This window comes from Strix uralensis, chromosome 13, assembly GCF_047716275.1.
Source record: "Strix uralensis isolate ZFMK-TIS-50842 chromosome 13, bStrUra1, whole genome shotgun sequence".
In the NCBI taxonomy this organism is placed as follows: domain Eukaryota; kingdom Metazoa; phylum Chordata; class Aves; order Strigiformes; family Strigidae; genus Strix; species Strix uralensis.
In genome coordinates, this window is record NC_133984.1 from 24,506,319 (window position 1) to 24,523,642 (window position 17,324).

The following is a 17,324-nucleotide window of genomic DNA, read 5'->3' on the forward strand; positions in this document are numbered from 1 at the left end:
CTCTGGTGACCTCCCAGGTTTGGGAGTGATGCAGGGATGCTCATCCCTTCACCCAGGCAAGCTCAGCTCCAGCAGCATCAGCCATGCTGTGGAGTGCTTGTGCTATCTTGAGCTACCTGGTGGAGTGGAGGTGGTTCTCAGCCAGTCCTGGAGAGCTGCTGGAGTGGGTACGGAGCATTCCGGGTGCTCTGGAGGGGAATTGTGTGGTGTCCTCAGGCTTTCTTCACAGCTGCTGAAGAAATACCATAGAAAGCAAGTCATTACTTCCCCAGGAGGAAATCCCAAGTGAGCAACTTGCTGTGCTTTTGTAGTTGGAGAGCTGGAAGAGCAGGATGGCTACAGCAGCTTGCTGTGCCACAGTCGGCTGGAGCGTGGCTGCGGGTGTCCAGATGCTGCTACTGGTGCCAGTAGCTGTCTCATGTCTGCTGCCTGCTGTAAAAGCAGCAGAAAAGTCCCGCATTTTAGCCCAGCTCAGCGGCCTGGGTAGCTGAAGTGAATGCACAGGGTCGGGATGCCTTAAGCCACTGTGAAAGCTGGGCTTACTTGTTTGTGCCTTGCAGGCAGCAGGACTCTCTGCTGTTTGGAGCAAGATGAGATACCTCTCGAACTGCTCTCACCAGTAGCTCCCTCCTGCTGCTTCTCTCTGTGCCTTACTAGTGTACAGTTGATTTCTCACCTCCTAGAGTCAGTGTTTCTGTGATACAGAGGAAGCAGCAGCTTGCCTTGCTGCTGTTGGGCAGTGGGAAAATAGTGAGGGGTAACAGCCCTTCTCTGAACTTCAAGGAGCAGCAAAATCCACTGGAGGAATGAGCCCGGGTGTAAGATACAACAGAGTTCTGGCTGCCTTCCTGGGGTGCTCTGCTTCTGCCCCGGTGGAAGGAAAAGGGCCGTGGCAGGGGTTAAAAATGAACAGGAAAATGTAAGCTGTGGCCCTGTGGAATAGCGGGACTGGCTCACAGCTGGGCAGCAGTGGCTGAAGGGGGCTCAGGTCCTGCCTGGCTGCCGTGGTGCCCTGCCTGTCCCTGCAGGCAGGAGGGGCAGTAGGCAGGAGGCTGAAAAAAACCTCTCTGAGCAGATAGAGAAAACCTCCTGCCTCCTCCTTCCTGCAGAAGAGAATAAAGCGTTCCTGGAAATGGCCATCAGCAAAGCTGTGTCTGAGCCCTGACAGCCTTGTGCTGGGGGAGATTTAAAACTCATCTAAAATGGTTGGCAGGCATTCCTTGCTATTTCAGGTCAGGGCTCTTTCTGCTTTTCCCCTATCTGTTGATGTCTCAGTTCTTTTGTTATAAATTATTGAAAGCAGAAATACTAAAATGCATGAGAAAAGCAGGCTGTGTGGTTACAGGAGGCTTTGCGAATTTGTCGGGGGGGAAAAAAAGCTCTTGCAGGGATCTAGGCTCCTTGTTCTTTGTGCAAGATGGGTTTTCAGAGCTCCCCAGCAGCAGCCGCACACCCTGCCTGTGGGAAATCCAGAGGGTCGGCCTTAGGGCTGCGCCGGTGGTGGGCTGTAAGAGCGTGGTGGGTGCCTGCGTGGCCACAGCTGGCTCAGGGAAGAGGGAGCTCCCCTTCCCCTGCCTGCACGGCCACCGTGATGGCTGTGTGCCCAGACAAAGAGCCCGGCATTTCCCCAGCGCTGCGGTGTTGAGGAGATGCAACACGTCGCACAGGGACTGTACCTCGGCTGGGGTGGGCGCAGGCGGTGCTGGAGAGGGGCTGCGCACGGGGAGGATGGGGACCAGGTCCTTTCGCACCCGCTGCCTGCTGGGGACAAAAGCTCTGCAGCATCCACAAAGGAGAAGCGTGTGGAGAGCAGGCAGGGAGAGAGGGGGAAACTGCGGGGGGAGGCAGACACAGCTGGAGAGTAAACACATGGTAAAACACTTGTCTGGCTGTTTGCATAAAGGCAAAAAGGATTTCCTGCTTTCATTTTGAAACTGGGTGGGGTTTTTGTTTGCTTTTGGTTGTGCAGGAAAAATAAGCCTTTTCTCAGCTTGGGGTGGGCTTTCGTGGTGCTGGCTCTGCAGGGTGGGTTCGAAGGATGCTCGTGAAGCTGCTCCTGGCCATGGGACACCCTCCCACCCTGGCCCTGCTGGGGAGCTGCAGCACAAACCAGAGCTGCTGGGGGAGCAGGCTGGCCTCTTCCTCTCCCTCCCTGGGGGCTGTTTGCCATCAGACTTCTCTGAGTAGCAACTCCATCTCAGGACTTGGCCTTAGCTGTTGGCCTTTGCCTTTTCTAAGTATAGCAATCACGGCGTTTCTTTAATTCAGAGCCCCCTGGCTGGAGCGGGAAGGCGCCTCTGTCCCCAGGGCCTGCTGCAGATGGCCACCTCCAGTCGAGACCTGCTGGTGCTGGAGGACACCAAGCCCCCCTCCCAGGATGGCAGCCTTCTTGGCAAAAAACAAAGCAAATGTTTCTTCAGGTTTGCTGGGGATTCTCTCTGCAAAATCTCCAACACGAGCCTGGAGCGAAACCCAGAGGCTGGGGGGGCAGGAGGAGGTGGAGGCAGGGGTGAGGGCTGCTGCAGTGCAACTGCTACCCTGGCACTCTGCAGCACCCTGCTGGGGCACCGGGGGCTCTGCAAAATGGCTTTGGCAAGCTTGCCATGGGGGCCAGGATGCCTTATTTTTATTTTTTTTTTCTTCATGCCCTTCAGCACCCACAGGACCCTACTGCAAGGCCTCTCAGGCATCCTGGCTCTCCACCCCCCCCCCCCTCTGGTGGCCAGCATGCCCCTGGACCACCACTACCCATCCCTGTCCCCCCCCAGCAGGGAACAGACCGGCTGCCTCCGCTTACACTCAGCTTTTTCCCCCTCCCGAAGGTATTTTTCCCACACGCACCCCAGGCCTGTGCTGGCTGCCCCCCCCTGGAGCGTTCTCTGCTTCTTGCCCCGCCGTGCTGCTGCTGGACTGACCGGATCTCCCATGGAGCGCCGTGGCCGTGGGTTCCCATAGCGGGTAACGCACTCAGACCCCCCCCGCCCCATCCCCGGCGGGTGTGTGTCGTGTGTGTCCCCCCCGCCTCCATTCTGGGCGGGTGTGTGTCGTGTGTCCCCCCCCACCTCCATCCCCGGCGGGTGTGTGTCGTGTGTCCCCCCCCCCAAATCCCCGCGGCCCCGCCCCTCGCCCCGCCGCGGGGCATGTCGGGAGCGGCAGTTCCCACCGGGGCCCGCGCGGCAGCGGCCGCCAGGGGCCGGACTACACTTCCCAGCAGGCTCAGCGGGCGGCGGGCAGCCAATGGGCGCGCGGGCTGGGCGGCGGCCGGGGTATATAAGGCGCCGCCCCACGCTGCCGAGCTCCAGCCTCACCTGGCAGCGGAGCGGCGCGGAGCGGCGGCGCGGAGCGGTACCGGCGGGCGCGGGCTGTGCCGCCGGGCGCGGCTGGGGCAGGGAGCGGCGCCCCGGGCGCGGGGAGCCCCGGGAGGGGCGGGCGGCGGGGGCGGGGAGGTCTCCCCGCGGTGCGCGGGCACCGGGGCGGGCTCCCGGGCGGTGCGGGGCTGCCCGGAGCCGTGCGGTGCCCGGGGCGGCGGCGCGCGCCCCGCCCTGCGCTATTGTCCGCGGCGGGAGCCGGGCGGGGGGCCGGGGTGGGCCGCCTTTGTCTGCCGATCCCCATCCCCGGGGACCTCGGCTGACCTCGGGGGGGGGGGGGGGGGCGGGTCTCGCAGGCAAAATGTGCGACAAGCCAGACCTCTCGGAGGTGGAGAAATTCGACAAGAAGAAGCTGAAGAAAACCAACACGGAGGAGAAGAACACGCTGCCCTCCAAGGAGAGTGAGTAGGGAGGGGCGGGCTGGGGCCCCGGGGTTCGGGCCCCGGGTGTCCCCAGGCGCGGATGGAGGCGTTCGGGGCGGCGGGTCTGAGCCCGAGCACCCCGCAGCCCGCGAGGGGTCGGGGTGCGGCCCTCGGGCTGTGCCCGCCCGCGGGGGGCTGTCGCCTCGGGGCGGGACGTGCCCCGGCACAGCTGGAGGCAGGTGCCCAACTCGCTGTCACCTCTGGGTGTCATCGCCCTCCGCCTTGAAGCGTCTTGTCTGCGCCCCTGGGGTCACGCGGTGAAACGGGGCGCCAGGGGCCGAGGGGTCGCTCTGCGCCTTCCCCGGGGGCTGTTCCCCAGAAAGCCCCCGCACTAACAGACCTCTGTTCTCTTGCAGCTATTGAGCAGGAGAAGGAATGCGTGAAGTCTTCCTAGAGTGAGATGACCTGACAGGAAGAGCTACCATTTGATTTTTTTTTTTTTGCTTTGAATTATTTTTTTTTTTTTTAAATTTACATCATGTACATGTACAGAAAACAGCTGCATCACTTAACCCACTGTCCCACCTTGCTGGCAGCTTTGGCCCAGGGGGGCAACAAAGCGTGGCCCCCTCAGTACATCAGCAGCCTGAGCCTGCCCCAGCTCTGCGGCTCCCGCTGACGGTGCTGACCCCGCTCCAACGCGCGGGGAGGGGCGCGAGGGCTGCGGAGACCCCGGGCACGGGCCCCGTCTGCCTGGGGGAGTGGGGATCCGGCCTGGCCCGGCCTCTGTCTCTCCCATACTCTTCACTGACAGCGTTCTGTATCCTCACTCACGGTTTTTTGTCTTCCTTGGGGGAAAAATGAGAAGTTTATTATAAAATAAAAAATGTAATGACTTACCTATGGCTTGTGGCTTCTTCCCTGGCAAAGGTTCAGGTTGCAGCCTGGCCTGCCCTGGGGGTGGGAAGGTCTCTGGTGGTGCTCAGAGGGATACGTGGGGGTGGTTCCCTGCAGGGCGAGTCCAGCTTGGCGTTTGTCTGGGGCTTTAGTTCCTGGTGGCCTGGGGGAGCCCGGAGCTGGGAGCGTTGCCAGTGTGGGGCTGGAGGCTGCGTTCCACCACCGATCCCACCACCGTAGTGGTTTCTCGGTGCGCCTTCACGCAGAGGCTAACCTGGGCCTTCCTGCCCGCCTGAAGGCTGAGCCTCCTGCCTCGGAGAGGTCGGTGTCCCCTGCCTAAAGCAGCGCTTGAGCTGGGCTGGCTCCTCACCTGCGGCGCTGGAGGTGCCTGTGCTGGCAACCTGGGTGCTGGCCCGGGTCCCGCTGGCGCTGTGGCCAGGCTGGCTCTGTCTGCCCAGTGCTCAGCAGAGCTCTGCCCTCGCTGCCTGGCACAGCCCTTCACCTTCAGTCAACCTCTGCCCCTGCCTGTGGCTGAAGGAGGTTTTTGCAGCCTTGTAAGGATGGATTCATGCAGTAAACTCCTTGGGCACCCTCTGGGCTGACCCCAGCCCTTCCTTGCGGGAGTGGGAATCCCTGTGTCCTGCAGCCAGCCTCCAGCACGGGGAGGGGGAGCTGGGGTCTGCTTGTGCTTCCAGGTCTAGGCTGAGGCCTCCTGGGTGCTGCCAGGGGTTCCTCCCCTCCACCTGCCCGGCGGGGTCACTGAAGGGGCTGTTTACAGAGGAGGTGGAGGCAGACTTGCCAACAGTTTTGGCCAGAGTCCCTAATGAGCCTGGTCAACTGGAGACAAACGTGGGGCTGTTGTGCCTGTGCGGACACAGTGCCTATCTGCCTTGCACCTCCACCCACGCTGCCTGCCAGGGGCTGGAAATAACACTGCTTGTGTGGTTGCAACTGCCTTCACCCCTTCAAAAGCAGAATTGAAAGAGCTGAAGGTAGGAGGTTGGTGTTTGTGTGCTGTCGGGGCAGCGCGTGGGGTTTTCAGGGGGGTGAGGTGCTGAGGCCCAGCTGGGTCTGCTGCTACACTGGGTTGATGCTGGGATGGCTGTGCCCCCTCAGGACCCTGATGTCCCCAGGACAGCACCCTATCCTGGACGTGGGAATCCTTTTCCCAGTGCCAATTGCTGGGGTGCCAGGCTGGCAGCAGCCACTCATTGCCCCAACAGGGCTTGTCCCTTCTTGGGGATGGTTTCTCTCACCGGGCAGGCTCAGCCCTGTGCTGGGGAGGGGGCAGGGGGCCCCTTCAGACCCTTCTGTGAGAGCAGAAGGTAGAAAGGGTCACATCAGCAAGAGCTGGGCTTGGGAGTGGCAGGCAGGGCTCACAGACCACTAAAGGTTAAGCCTAAGCACTTTCTTGCTGCTTCAGCATTCCCCCCTCCTGCGGAGAGGCTTTGCAATCCTTGGAGCTTGATGTGCCCAGGCTGGGAGTCGGGTCAAACCCAGAGGCAAAGCCAGCCTGAGCCCTTTCCCCATCCCTGACAGCCAGAGCATGAGCTGAACCAAACGAAGCTTTTGGGATGGAAACAGAAAGTGGCAGAGCTGATCCCCTCTCCTCAGCGGGGCTTTTGGGCATAGGGAGGGCTCGGTGGCTGCTCCCGACACCGCCCGGTGCCTCTTAGTCATGTGGGCATGGAAAACCACTGCTCGACTTACCTCTTCCTGAGTCACTCGGACCTCTGCAAGGTCACGGCAGGAGTGTCCTGGCACCGCCGTGCTCACAAAAACCTCCCCCTCACGCTGCATTGCACACGCAGGCAGCAGAGACTTTTCCCAGCCGTGTCTGCCCCCCGGGTCCCTGCCGACTCCGCACCCCCTTCCTATGGGGCCAACCGCCTCGCCGGCCGGCGCCAGCACTGCGGTTCCCCCGCGGTTGCCCCACACAGCAGGGTTGCTGGTGCCAGGAGCCGGTGGTGCTCCAGCGTTCTCTCCGAGCCTGTGGAACCCACCCGTGGGACACTCCGCTGCATCCCGGAAACCCACGGGGTGAGGACAGGGTTCACTGGGGCCACCCCGAGGACGCAGTGATGCAGGTTTAGACATGGGGTTAAGTGCTGGCAGAGCTGGGCCTGTGCCCCGAGGAAGCCACCCCAGGGGCTGGCAGCCCCAGCCCGGCCCCGGGGACACGGGTTGGAACCAGGGGCAGCTCCCCAGCCCCAGCGAACCCCTCTCGGTGGGTCGTATGGCCGATGTGGCTGTGTCCACCCAAAATGAGGGCAGCCCAGGGGCTTCTCCCACCCACATCCCTGCCAGAACAGCGCACAGGGACGTACCAGACACATTGCCCAAACGCTGTATGCTCAGGTCTGAGGATAAAGAGAAAGCCGTTTTGCAACCCGGTGCCAAAAATGTCCCTGTTGCCAGCAGAGGATTAGCCAGTAAGGGGAAAACCATTACAGAAAAGCCCTTTATAACAACACTTTCCCTCCCCCTCCTCTGCCCTGGACATTCCTGGACCTTTTTGGGTTGACCCAGCACTGAGGGATCTGGTGGAGTTGGGAACGGTCAGGGTGAGGTTCATGGCTGGACTGGAGGAGCTTCAAGGGCTTTTCCAACCGAGATGTTTCTGGGATTCTCTGACTCTGTGACCTTCCCTTTTTCATGGCAGTGGTGTGGGAGGCCAGGACGCCTGCCAGGCTGAGGTCTCTTAGAAAGAGTGGAGCCTTCAGTGGTATGGGCTCCCCCAGCAGCCACCCATGCACAGACGAGGCACTGGGCCTTCCTGGCAGGGCTCGATGCTCCTTCCCTCACCGGGCGCCAGTAAGTTATATGTGTCAGCTTCTGCTGGTAATATCCATGCCTCTCCCCGGCCGGGGCTCACCCCACTGCTCCCGGGGTGGTTTCCTTCCATCGCTGGATCGGGCAGTGAGCTGTGGCCAGCAGTGCAGGAGGGAGGAGGAGGCTGAGTCACAGGCAGGAGGAATTTGGGCAAATACCTGGTGATCAGCAGCGCAGGGTGAGTTCAGATCAGGGCTTGCAGCTGGGATGGGCATCTGCCCCCGCCGCTGCTCCATCCCCTCTGACTCAGCTGGGAGAGGATTTGTCCCCATGTGTGCTAGTGTGGAGGATCATAATCCCATCTCTGGCAGGAGATGCCTGAGACAGCTTGTGCACGGCCCCATGCTGGGCACCCCGGTGTGCCCCTGCTCCTGGTTGGGCACCCACCCTGCCGGGCTGCAGCACCCTCCACACCCCCCGCAGCACCACGCTGGCTGGCAGCGCAGATCACCCAGTGCAAGGGAGGCTTTTGCGTGCCAGCGGCCGGGGCTTTCCCTTGGCCACTCTCCATCTGGCAGCCCCCGGAGCTGCAGCAGAAAGTGGTGAGAGCCAGGAGGTGGCTGTGACCAGGGTGTGGGGCAGCTCCGGGGCTTGGACGGCAGGAAATCACCAGCCCCAGCGCACACCGGAGCTGGTCCAAGCAAACACCCTCTTGGAAGGTGTGGGTTTATCAGCAGAGCAAACAGGATAAGGTGAAGCCAGGCTGAAACCCCGCGGTGGCAGTGGTGGAGAGGAGAGGCGAGGGCGCAGCGAGCATTCGCTGCCAGGGCAAACCTCTGCTGGGAGCTGTTGGGGAGGATACGTGTGTGCATGTCTGGCTGTAAAAGGAGAAGAGACTGAGCAGGAACGGAGAAATCAAAGTGTTGTGTGAGCTGGTGACCATGGTCCTTTGGGAATGGAGCCGCTGGGAGGCCACCACGGGGCGGGATAGTGTGTGTGATGTGGCACTGTAGGTCAGACCGTCCCCTGGGGACACTCGGAGGGGGGATTAACAGGCAAGCTGTCCCCATCCTGTGGCGGGGAGCAGGGCCATGCCGGGGAGCCCCCATGGCCGTGGGGCAGGAAAGCCACTGTCCCTGAGCAGCGGGTGCGAAGGCACCAGCACAGCGAGCCGGGCGCCTCCGGACACCCACACTGGTGAACTCGCCCTCACGCTGCACAGGGGCCAGCAGAGCCAGGCGGCCACACTCAGCACATCCCAACACCTTCCCCAGCAGCAGAGAAGTTATTGCTGCACTCAAAATAATGCCCGGGAGTCAGGTTTACCAGGATGAGCTTACTCATCCCCTGCCAGCACGCGCTCAGCCCGTGTACTGATGAAGCAGGAGTGCTCAGAGCTTCCTGCCCTCTCCTCCAGAGCTCGGGCCATAACCCGGCTCCTGCCAGCACCCAGGTCTAAATAAAGCCAGGGAGTTACGCACCCAGCCACCCCACAACACGCCCTGCTCCCCGCACTCGCTCGGGTTGTTCCCAGCGCAGGGTGCCGACGGGAGCAGCTTTGCCACGTGCCTTTGCCGAGCAGCGTGCACGTTGCTGGTGCCTGGGGGTGCCGAGCCCTTCGGTGGCTCACAGCCCACTCCCGAGAGCAGCCAGAATGAATTGCTCGTTTCTGGCCCCCCCCAGTTGCATTCTGCAGATTCCCGCAGGCCCGTGGGGCCCCGCTGGGAGCTGCAGGAGCACATGCTTCTGTGGAGATGCAGCTCTGGTGTCGTGTGGCAGCGTCCACACTTGTGCCCGAGCAGGGGCAGCTGATGGCGGAGAGGAGCGCTTTATTTTAGGAAGCAGCTGGCTCACACAGGAGACATTGTTTATCGGCTTTATTCTCCCTGGTGCTTTACTACAAAGGATTATGGCATGAAAAGCCATTTTGTTCCCCTGCTCCTGATGCATAGCCCCCACTCTGTGATTTATTCCCCTCCACAGGCAGCAGCTGGGGTACGGCACCCTGAGGAGCTGGGGGGAGACAAGGTGGGGGCTCAAACCCGTGGCAGTGGTGGCAGCAGGGGTGCATCCCGTGCCCAAGCTGCGGCACAGCCAGCCGGGGTTTGCCAGGGGTGCCTGAGGCTTCTAGCAACTGTGCAAACACCTGCATGATGTGAGGAAACCTCAAGGGGCGGAAAAACAAAACCCAAGCCTTTCCGTGGTGGGTGTCACCCGTGAGGTGATGTCGCCTCACTTTGTCCAGACAAGGCAGAGGTCAGGGGCCTCTCCCCAGGGATATTGCTGTCCCCAGGCCTGGGTGTCCCCACACCATGTGGTATCACAGCCCCAAACCTGCCTGGATGAGCCTATGGGGAATGTCCCGCTGACCACGGGGGACCGGGGCTGGGCTGGGTGCAGGGTACGAGCTGGGCACAGAGGGTGCGGTGCAGGGCACGAGCTGGGGATCAGCATGGGAAGACTTTGCTGCTTCCCCCAAAATCCCCTGCGGGCAGGGCAGAGGCACCTCCGAAGCAGTGGCAGGACCTTCTGCCCAGGCACTTTCCTTGCCAAGAGGCAGCCGGGATGCCACGTGCCCCTCTCTGTCCCTGCCACCATGAAGCCTGCTCTGCCACCGTGTGCCTTTGCTGTGAGTCCCCGAGCAGAGCCCACGGCAGCCGGGGCCAAGCTCCCCCCTGCAAGGCTGCAAGCCAGAGCCTGCCATCCGCCTCCGCAGCTTTCCAGGAACCAGCGCAGGAGCGATGGGCAGCGGATAAGCCTGTTGCAACAGATGCCTCGTGCTGCCTCCCACAGCCCCGGCCTGCCTGCGCACCTCCATCAGGGTAAAATTTTGGCTGGTGCTTCCTCCTGTGGTGCCACCTGCTCCACCACCCTGTCACCCAGCAGGTCCCTGATAACCAGCCAAGAGGCTCTGGGGAAGAGCTGGGGATGGGCAAAGAAGCAAGAGAAAGGCTGCGGCAGTGGCTCACAGCTCGGCTGCTGCCAGCCCCAGGGCTGTGGTGGAGCTGGGACAAGCCCCCACTTGCAGTGTGGTGTCTGGCAGAGGCGGCTCGGCAGCCCAGGCACGTTCCTCTCCTCGCTCCTCTCCCACGCCGCTCCCAGATCAGGAGGGAGGGACCTCACCGGGCGGCAGCTTTCGCAGGGTAGGCTCCAGCAGCACCTCTGGCATCCCAGGCCATGGCAGGGAGGAGATGGGGAGAAGGCAGCACCCATCCCTGCTGCCACAGTCCCGGTTCCCCTGCAGTGTTGGCAGCCACTCCATCTCCAGCCGGCCACCAGCTGTGTGGACTTGCCACCATGGATGATGCTGTTTGGGGACGCTGCTACACCCCTGAGCTACTGCTGCCTGTGTGGTGGCTGGCAAGTGTCAAGTTTGCAAGGCCTCAGCCCAGCTCACAAAACCTCACAGGGCACTTCTTCAGGGCAGCTTGAGCTGTGTGGGGTAGAGGGGGATGTGAGGGGGGGACTTCCCCAGCTTTGCTCCATCGATGTTCGTCCTGGTGGGGGGAAATGGGTGCCGGGGTGCCTGACACTGCTCAGGGCCATGGGCTCGAGGGGAATGGGGGTGGCCAAGGGTGCTTGGAGGGAACGTGTGCTGGGGGGTGTTTCAGAGCAGATGCTGTGGGCTGGAGCCGCTGCCGGGTACGAGCCTTGGAGCAGCAGCTGCAGAGCTGGGCACCGGGGCTGGAACAAAGGCCCAAGCCCCAGCTGCAGCACGGGATGTGTGATGAGTTCATCGGGGCACGAGCTGGCAGTGCTTTGCGTGGCCACAGGCTGGCAGCAGGGACAAGGCTGTATCAGGGCTCCTTACCTTGGCACGGGCTTCCCGGTGTTTGCCGTAACACCCAGAGCCAGGAGTGAGAGCCAGGCGGCAGGTGAGTGTGTCACAGCCTCTCCGGGAAGAGGTGCCGCTGAGCCCAGGGGAGCAAAACCTCTCATGCTGCAGGAGCCTGGTGCCCTGGAGTCCCTGCCCCACTGCCCTGGCACTCCCTGCCCTGCACATGGCTCCTGGGCAACATCCCCATCTCCAGACAAATCCTGGTGGCGGTGCCCAGGGCGTGCAGGCAAGGGCCTGTCCTGCCTGCAGTGCTGGGGTGATGCCTGCTCTGGCAGCCTCCTCATGAGCCAAGGTCATGCCCAGATAAGCCCATTCTCCTTCACCGGGTTTCCAGGCACCGTGGGAAGCACCAGTGCTCCCAGCAGCTCCACCCAGCTCCCTCCCATTGCTCCCTTCCGGGGGCTCGGCAGGGAGCCCTGCTTCTGCAGTTTGCCTCCTGTATAATTCTCCCCTTGTTCCTGCCAGATCTCCTGAGGAGAGGGTCCAGGTCTCCCCTCCCCGCTGCGTGGCCAAGCAAACCATGCCAGGTCGTGCCAGGTTGTGCCGCGAGGAAGTGGCTGTGATGCTGTTTGCAACCCATCAAGTTAGTCCCCTCGGAGGTCTCCCTTCACTTATAAAATGTATTTTTCCCCAAGATGCTGTATTGGGTCTGGCTGAGATGGAGCTGATTTTCCCCACGGGACCCTCACAGCGTTGTGCTTTGTGCTGTCACTAGAAAGGTGCTGATAACACCCCCGTGTTGTGGCTGCTGCTGAGCAGTGCCCCCAGCACCAAGGCTGTCCCGCCAACATCCCCCCTCACCAGTAGGCTGGGGGTGGGCAAGATCTGGGGAGGGGACACAGCCAGGACAGCTGAGCCAAACTGACCTAAGGGGTATTCCAGACCGTATGAGGTCTGCTCAGCGATAAAAGCTAAGGGAAAGGAGCGGGGGAGGCATTTGTTATTACGACATTTGTGTTCCGGAGCAACCGCTGCACCTACTGAAGCTCTGCTTCCCGGGAAGTGGCTGGGCATCACCTGCTGATGGGAAGTAGAGAATAAATCTTCTGTTTTCCTTTGCTTCCACACGTAGCCTTGCTTTTGCTTTATTAAACTGCCTTTATCTTGACCCATGAGTTCATTTCCATCTTATTTTCTTTCCCCCGTCCTGCTGAGGAGGACAGTGATAGAGCAGCTTGGTGGGCACCTGGCCAAGGTCAACCCACCACAGTGCTTTTTGGCGCCCAACATGGGGCACGAGACAACAGCAGTTTTGTATTAAGCGTGGTATGGCTGTAGTAGTTATTTAGTAGCAAGCTTCTGTGCGGGTCACAGAGTTTGTTGGCTGCAATGCTTATCTCTTTATTTTGCTGAGCTTGGGAACATGTTATTACAAACAATGGCTGTGTGCTTTGCCCTGGCATTGATGGCCTTGTGCTGGGGGAGCGACCTTGTGGACAGAACAAGGGAATACATCTCCCTCTCCCTACCCAGGGCTGATGTGGGTGGTTTTATTATGCAGCCTCCCAAGGTCCTTGTTAGCCTTAGGTGAGCTGTTTAATGCTACTAATTAGCCCTGTTGGCATATTACGGGGTCTGTGGAATCTGTTGTCGTCCTGGTGTAAGAGAAGACAACTTCTGGGTGAGGCGGTACCAAAGCGTGCCCTGAGGCGGCCAGTCCCTGGGCAGCAGGGTGTGTGGAAGCATTTGGGCAGGTGCCTAGGGCAGTTATCACCTCCCAGAGCCCGGGACTTTACACCTGAACAGGCAAGTAACCCTGTCAGACTGATGCAACTGAGGATTGTTGTTAAGGCAGGGACCCAAGAGGCCTCTGAGAATACCTTGACTGAGACTGGGGTGCAAACTACACCTGAGGACGTGGTTGAGATAGAGACCCAAACAACAACTACAGTAATTGTCCCAGTAGTGAAAAAGACAGCAGACAAGCAGGTCAACAGGTCCATATCATCAATTAGTAAGGGAGGAGGAAGAAGAGGAAGGGTTTGATCAAGAAGCTGGTCCCTCAGCAAAGAAATTGGAGGAATGAGTGAGGGAATTCAGACAAGAAGTGAGAACTATCTGGTCTCCAACCTCATCAGAACTTTGAGACATGTGGAAAGATTACAGGTGAATGGATTGCTGCCTGGCCGCTCCAACGCTGGGGTAACGGGGCTGACAGTCAGCAACTGGAAGGTAGGGAAGCCCAGTAGCTGCTATCCCTTGCTAGGAACTGAGGAGTTGGGAGGGGAATTGAAAAAGAGATAGCAATTTGCAGTTTCTGGAGATGGCTCCTCTCAAGTGTGAGGCCAAGGTACCCATTCAAGGAAGATCTTGTGAACCACTCAGGAGAGTGGACTACTGCAGATGAAGGCATCCAGTCCCTGAGAGAATTAGCGGTGCTGGAAGTCCTCTATAGTGATCTAGACAATGATGAGGTCTCCAAAGATCCAGGGGATGTCCTGTGCACGCAGAGGAAGGTGATTCAAAGTGCCCCAGTGTCCTATTCTAACAGCTTGGCAGTGACGTATTGCCCAGATACAGATACACCAACTGCGGAGAGAGCGTCTTCTTGGCTCCAAAACTTTGAAGAAAATCTCTGTCCCTCCTCATCCCTATGGGTCAGTGCCTTGACTGTCAGGGACACCCAAGAAGTCAGTCCCCTCCTGCCCTGGTCAGAGGGCAAGAGACCATGTGGCACTCCTGCATGACCAGGGGGAGGACAACAGGCAGTGGGATGGTGAACCCACCTTTAAGCTGGAAGCCCGTGTACACAAACCGAGAGGGAAGATGGTTATTAAGAAAGGGCCACCCAAGAAGGCTGTCAGCTTTGTCCCTGTAGAGACACAAGAAGGCAATCAGCAGTCTCCCAGACAGAAAAGGACTGAGATGACCTTCCTTCATCCTGGTTAGGGGACTTCTGGTCTGGCACTGAAAGGGTCAGAAAGTGAATACTCTGGCCAGGAATAGGAATAGAGGGTCTCTGCCTTCAGCCAGGAGGGGAAAAGGGACGATCGGATATACTGGACTGTGTGGATTCAGTGGCCTGGCACATTGGTCCCGTGGCAGTATAAGGCTTTGGTAGACACTGGTGCACAGTGTACACTGGTGCCATCAGGGTATGGGGGCACTGAACCCACCTGGATCTTTGGAGTGACAGGGGGACACCAAGAATTGTCTGTATTGGAGGCTGAGATGAGTTTAACAGGGGACAAGTGGCAAAAGTACACCATTGTGACCGGCCCAGAGGCCCCGTGTATCCTTGGCGTAGACCGGCTTTTGGTGTAGCCACTGTGAACACAGAGAAGATCAAACAGCTATCTACCCTGCCTGACCTGTCAGGAGATCCCTTCGTTGGGGGATTGCAGTGAGTTGAAGAACAGCCGGTGTCAGTTCTACCAGGACAGTTACACCGGCAGCAGTATCACACGAACCGAGACTCCCTGGCCCCCATCCAGGAGATGATGCATCGATTGGAAAGCCAAGGAGTGATCAGCAAGACTCGCTCACCTTTTAATAGTCTCATAAGACCAGTGCAAAGTCTGATGGAGGGTGGAGGTTAACAGCAGACTGTAGTGGCCTGAATGAAGTCACGGCACTGCTGAGTGCTGCTGTACCAGACATGTTAGAGCTCCAGTATGAACTGGAGTCAAAGACAGCCAAGCGGTATGCTACAGCTGGCATTGCCAATGCATTTTTTTGCAATTCCTTTGGCAGCAGAATGACGGCCACAGTTTGCTTTCACGTGGAGGGGTGTCCAAAACACCTGGAAATTACTTCCCCAGGGATGGAAGCACAGTCCTGTCATGGACTAATCCAAACTGCACTGGAAAAGGGTGACGCCCCTCAACATCTCCAACACATCAATGACATCATTGTGTGGGGCAACAACGCAGAAGTGTTTGAGAAGGAAAAAAAGAGTAATTCAGTTTAACATCTTTGCTAGCGACATGGACAGAGTGCACCAACGGCACCGAGCTGTGTGGTGCGGTGACACGCTGAGGGAAGGGATGTGCCATCCCGAGGGACCTGGACAGGCTGGAGAGGTGGGACCTGCAAACCTCATGGAGTTCAACAAGGCCAAGGGCAAGGTCCTGCACGTGGGTCAGGGCAATCCCAAGCACAGATACAGGCTGGGCGAGGAGTGGATTGAGAGCAGCCCTGCGGAGAAGGACTTGGGGGTATCAGTGGATGGAAAACTGACTGTGAGCCAGCAATGTGCGCTCACAGCCCAGAAAGCCAACTGTGTCCTGGGCTGCATCCAGAGCAGTGTGGGCAGCAGGTACAGGGAGGGGATTCTCCCCTTTGCTCCGCTCTCATGAGACCCCCCCTGCAGTGCTGGGTGCAGCTCTGGGGGCACCAACATCAGAAGGACACGGACCTGCTCAAGCGAGTCCAGAGGAGGCCATGAAGATGCTCGGGGGGCTGGAGCACCTCCCCTGTGAGGACAGGCTGAGAGAGTTGGGGGTGTTCAGCTGGAGAAGAGAAGGCTCCGGGGAGACCTTAGAGTGGCCTCCCAGGACTTAAAGGGGCTACAGTAAAGGGGGGAGGGACTCTTGTTCAGGGGGTGTAGGGATAGGATGAGGGGTAACGGTTTTAAACTGGAAGAGGGGAGATTTAGATTAGATCTAAGGAAGAAATCCTTCCCTGTGAGGGCGGTGAGGCCCTGGCACAGGTTGCCCAGAGAAGCTGTGGCCGCCCCCTCCCTGGAAGGGTTCAAGGCCAGGTTGGACGGGGCTTTGGGCAACCTGGGCTAGTGGAAGGTGTCCCTGCCCATGGCAGGGGAGGTGGACTAGATGATCTTTAAGGTCCCTTCCAACCCAAACCATTCCATGGTTCTATGGTTCTGAAAGCTAGTTTCACCATAAAAAGAAGCAAGGTCAAGGGAGCTGCACAGGAGATTCAGTTCTTGGAAATAAAATGGCAGGATGGACACTGTCATGTCACTATGGATGTGATCAACAAGATAGCAACTATTTCTCCCCCAGCTAACACGAAGGAAACACTAGCTTTCCTAGGCCTTGTGAGATTCTGGAGCATGCGTATTCCAGGTTATAGTCAGCTTGTGAGACCTCCTATTGAGTAACCCAAAAGAAGAGCTATTTGGAGTGGGGTCTTGAGCAACAACAAGCCTTTGAGCATATCAAACAGGAGATAGCTCGTGCAGTAGCTCTTGGGCCTGTCCAGAGAGGACCAGCCATGCAAAATGTACTCTACACTGCAGCTGGGGAGCATGGTCTTACCTGGACTCTCTGGCAGAAAACACCAGGAGAAATCCAAGGTCAACCATTAGGGTTTTGGAGCTGTGGGTATTGAGGATCAGAAGCCCACTACAGCCCAACTGAAAAAGAGATCCTAGCAGCATATGAGGGGGTTTGAGCTGCTTCAGAAGTTGTTGGTACAGAAGCATATCTCCTCTTGGAACCACAATTGCCCATGCTACACTGGATGTTCAAAGGAAACATCCCCTCTACGCATCACGAAACCAGTACTACATGGAGTAAGTGGGTAGTGTTTATCATGCAATGAACTTGACTGGGGAAACCCAATCACCCAGAAATCCTGGAAGACATCACGGACTGGGCAGAAGGCAGAGATTTTGGAGCATTGCCTGAGGAGGTGGCTCATGCCCAAGAGGCACCACCATATGATGAGTTGTCAGAAGATGAAAGGCCTTGTGCTTTGTTTACTGATGGATCCTGTCGTGTTGTAGGAAACCACCAGAAGTGGAAAGCTGCTGTGCGGAGTCCCACACGACAAGTTGTTGAAGCCACTGAAGGAGAGGGTGAGTCAGTTTGCAGAAGTGAAAGCCATGCAACTAGCCCTACGGATTGCTGAATGAGAAAAGTGGACAGTGCTTTATCTCTATACTGACATAGCCCACTGATGGGAAGTAGAGAATAAATCTTTCGTTTTCGCTTGTTTCCATGTGCAGCCTTTGTTTCTGCTTTATTGAACTGCCTTTATCTTGATCCATGAGTTCTTTTCCATCTTATTTTCTCTCCCCCATCCTGCTGAGGAGGACAGTGATAGAGCAGCTTGGTGGGCATGTGGTGTCCAGCCAAGGTCAACCCACTCCAGATGCCAAACAGGTTGTCGCCCAGCTCAGCG

The 17,324-nt window shown here is 58.8% G+C and overlaps 1 protein-coding gene across 1 annotated transcript; it reads left to right on the forward strand.

The window, feature by feature from the left end:
- The first annotated feature begins 3,260 nt into the window (after positions 1–3,260).
- LOC141949412 (thymosin beta-15A homolog) lies at positions 3,261–4,629 on the forward strand. Its single transcript, XM_074882949.1, has 3 exons — positions 3,261–3,345; positions 3,665–3,769; positions 4,147–4,629. The coding sequence occupies exons 2-3, from the start codon at positions 3,670–3,672 to the stop codon at positions 4,182–4,184; spliced, it is 138 nt and encodes a 45-aa protein (XP_074739050.1). The 5' UTR covers positions 3,261–3,345; positions 3,665–3,669; the 3' UTR covers positions 4,185–4,629.
- The last annotated feature ends 12,695 nt before the right edge of the window (positions 4,630–17,324 follow it).

Bases quoted from the DNA above. Each gene is read 5' to 3' on its own strand.
- LOC141949412 (XM_074882949.1), top strand. From the start codon at position 3,670: ATGTGCGACAAGCCAGACCTCTCGGAGGTGGAGAAATTCGACAAGAAG. The intron at 3,770-4,146 runs GTGAGTAGGGAG...GTTCTCTTGCAG, and splicing joins CACGCTGCCCTCCAAGGAGA to CTATTGAGCAGGAGAAGGAA.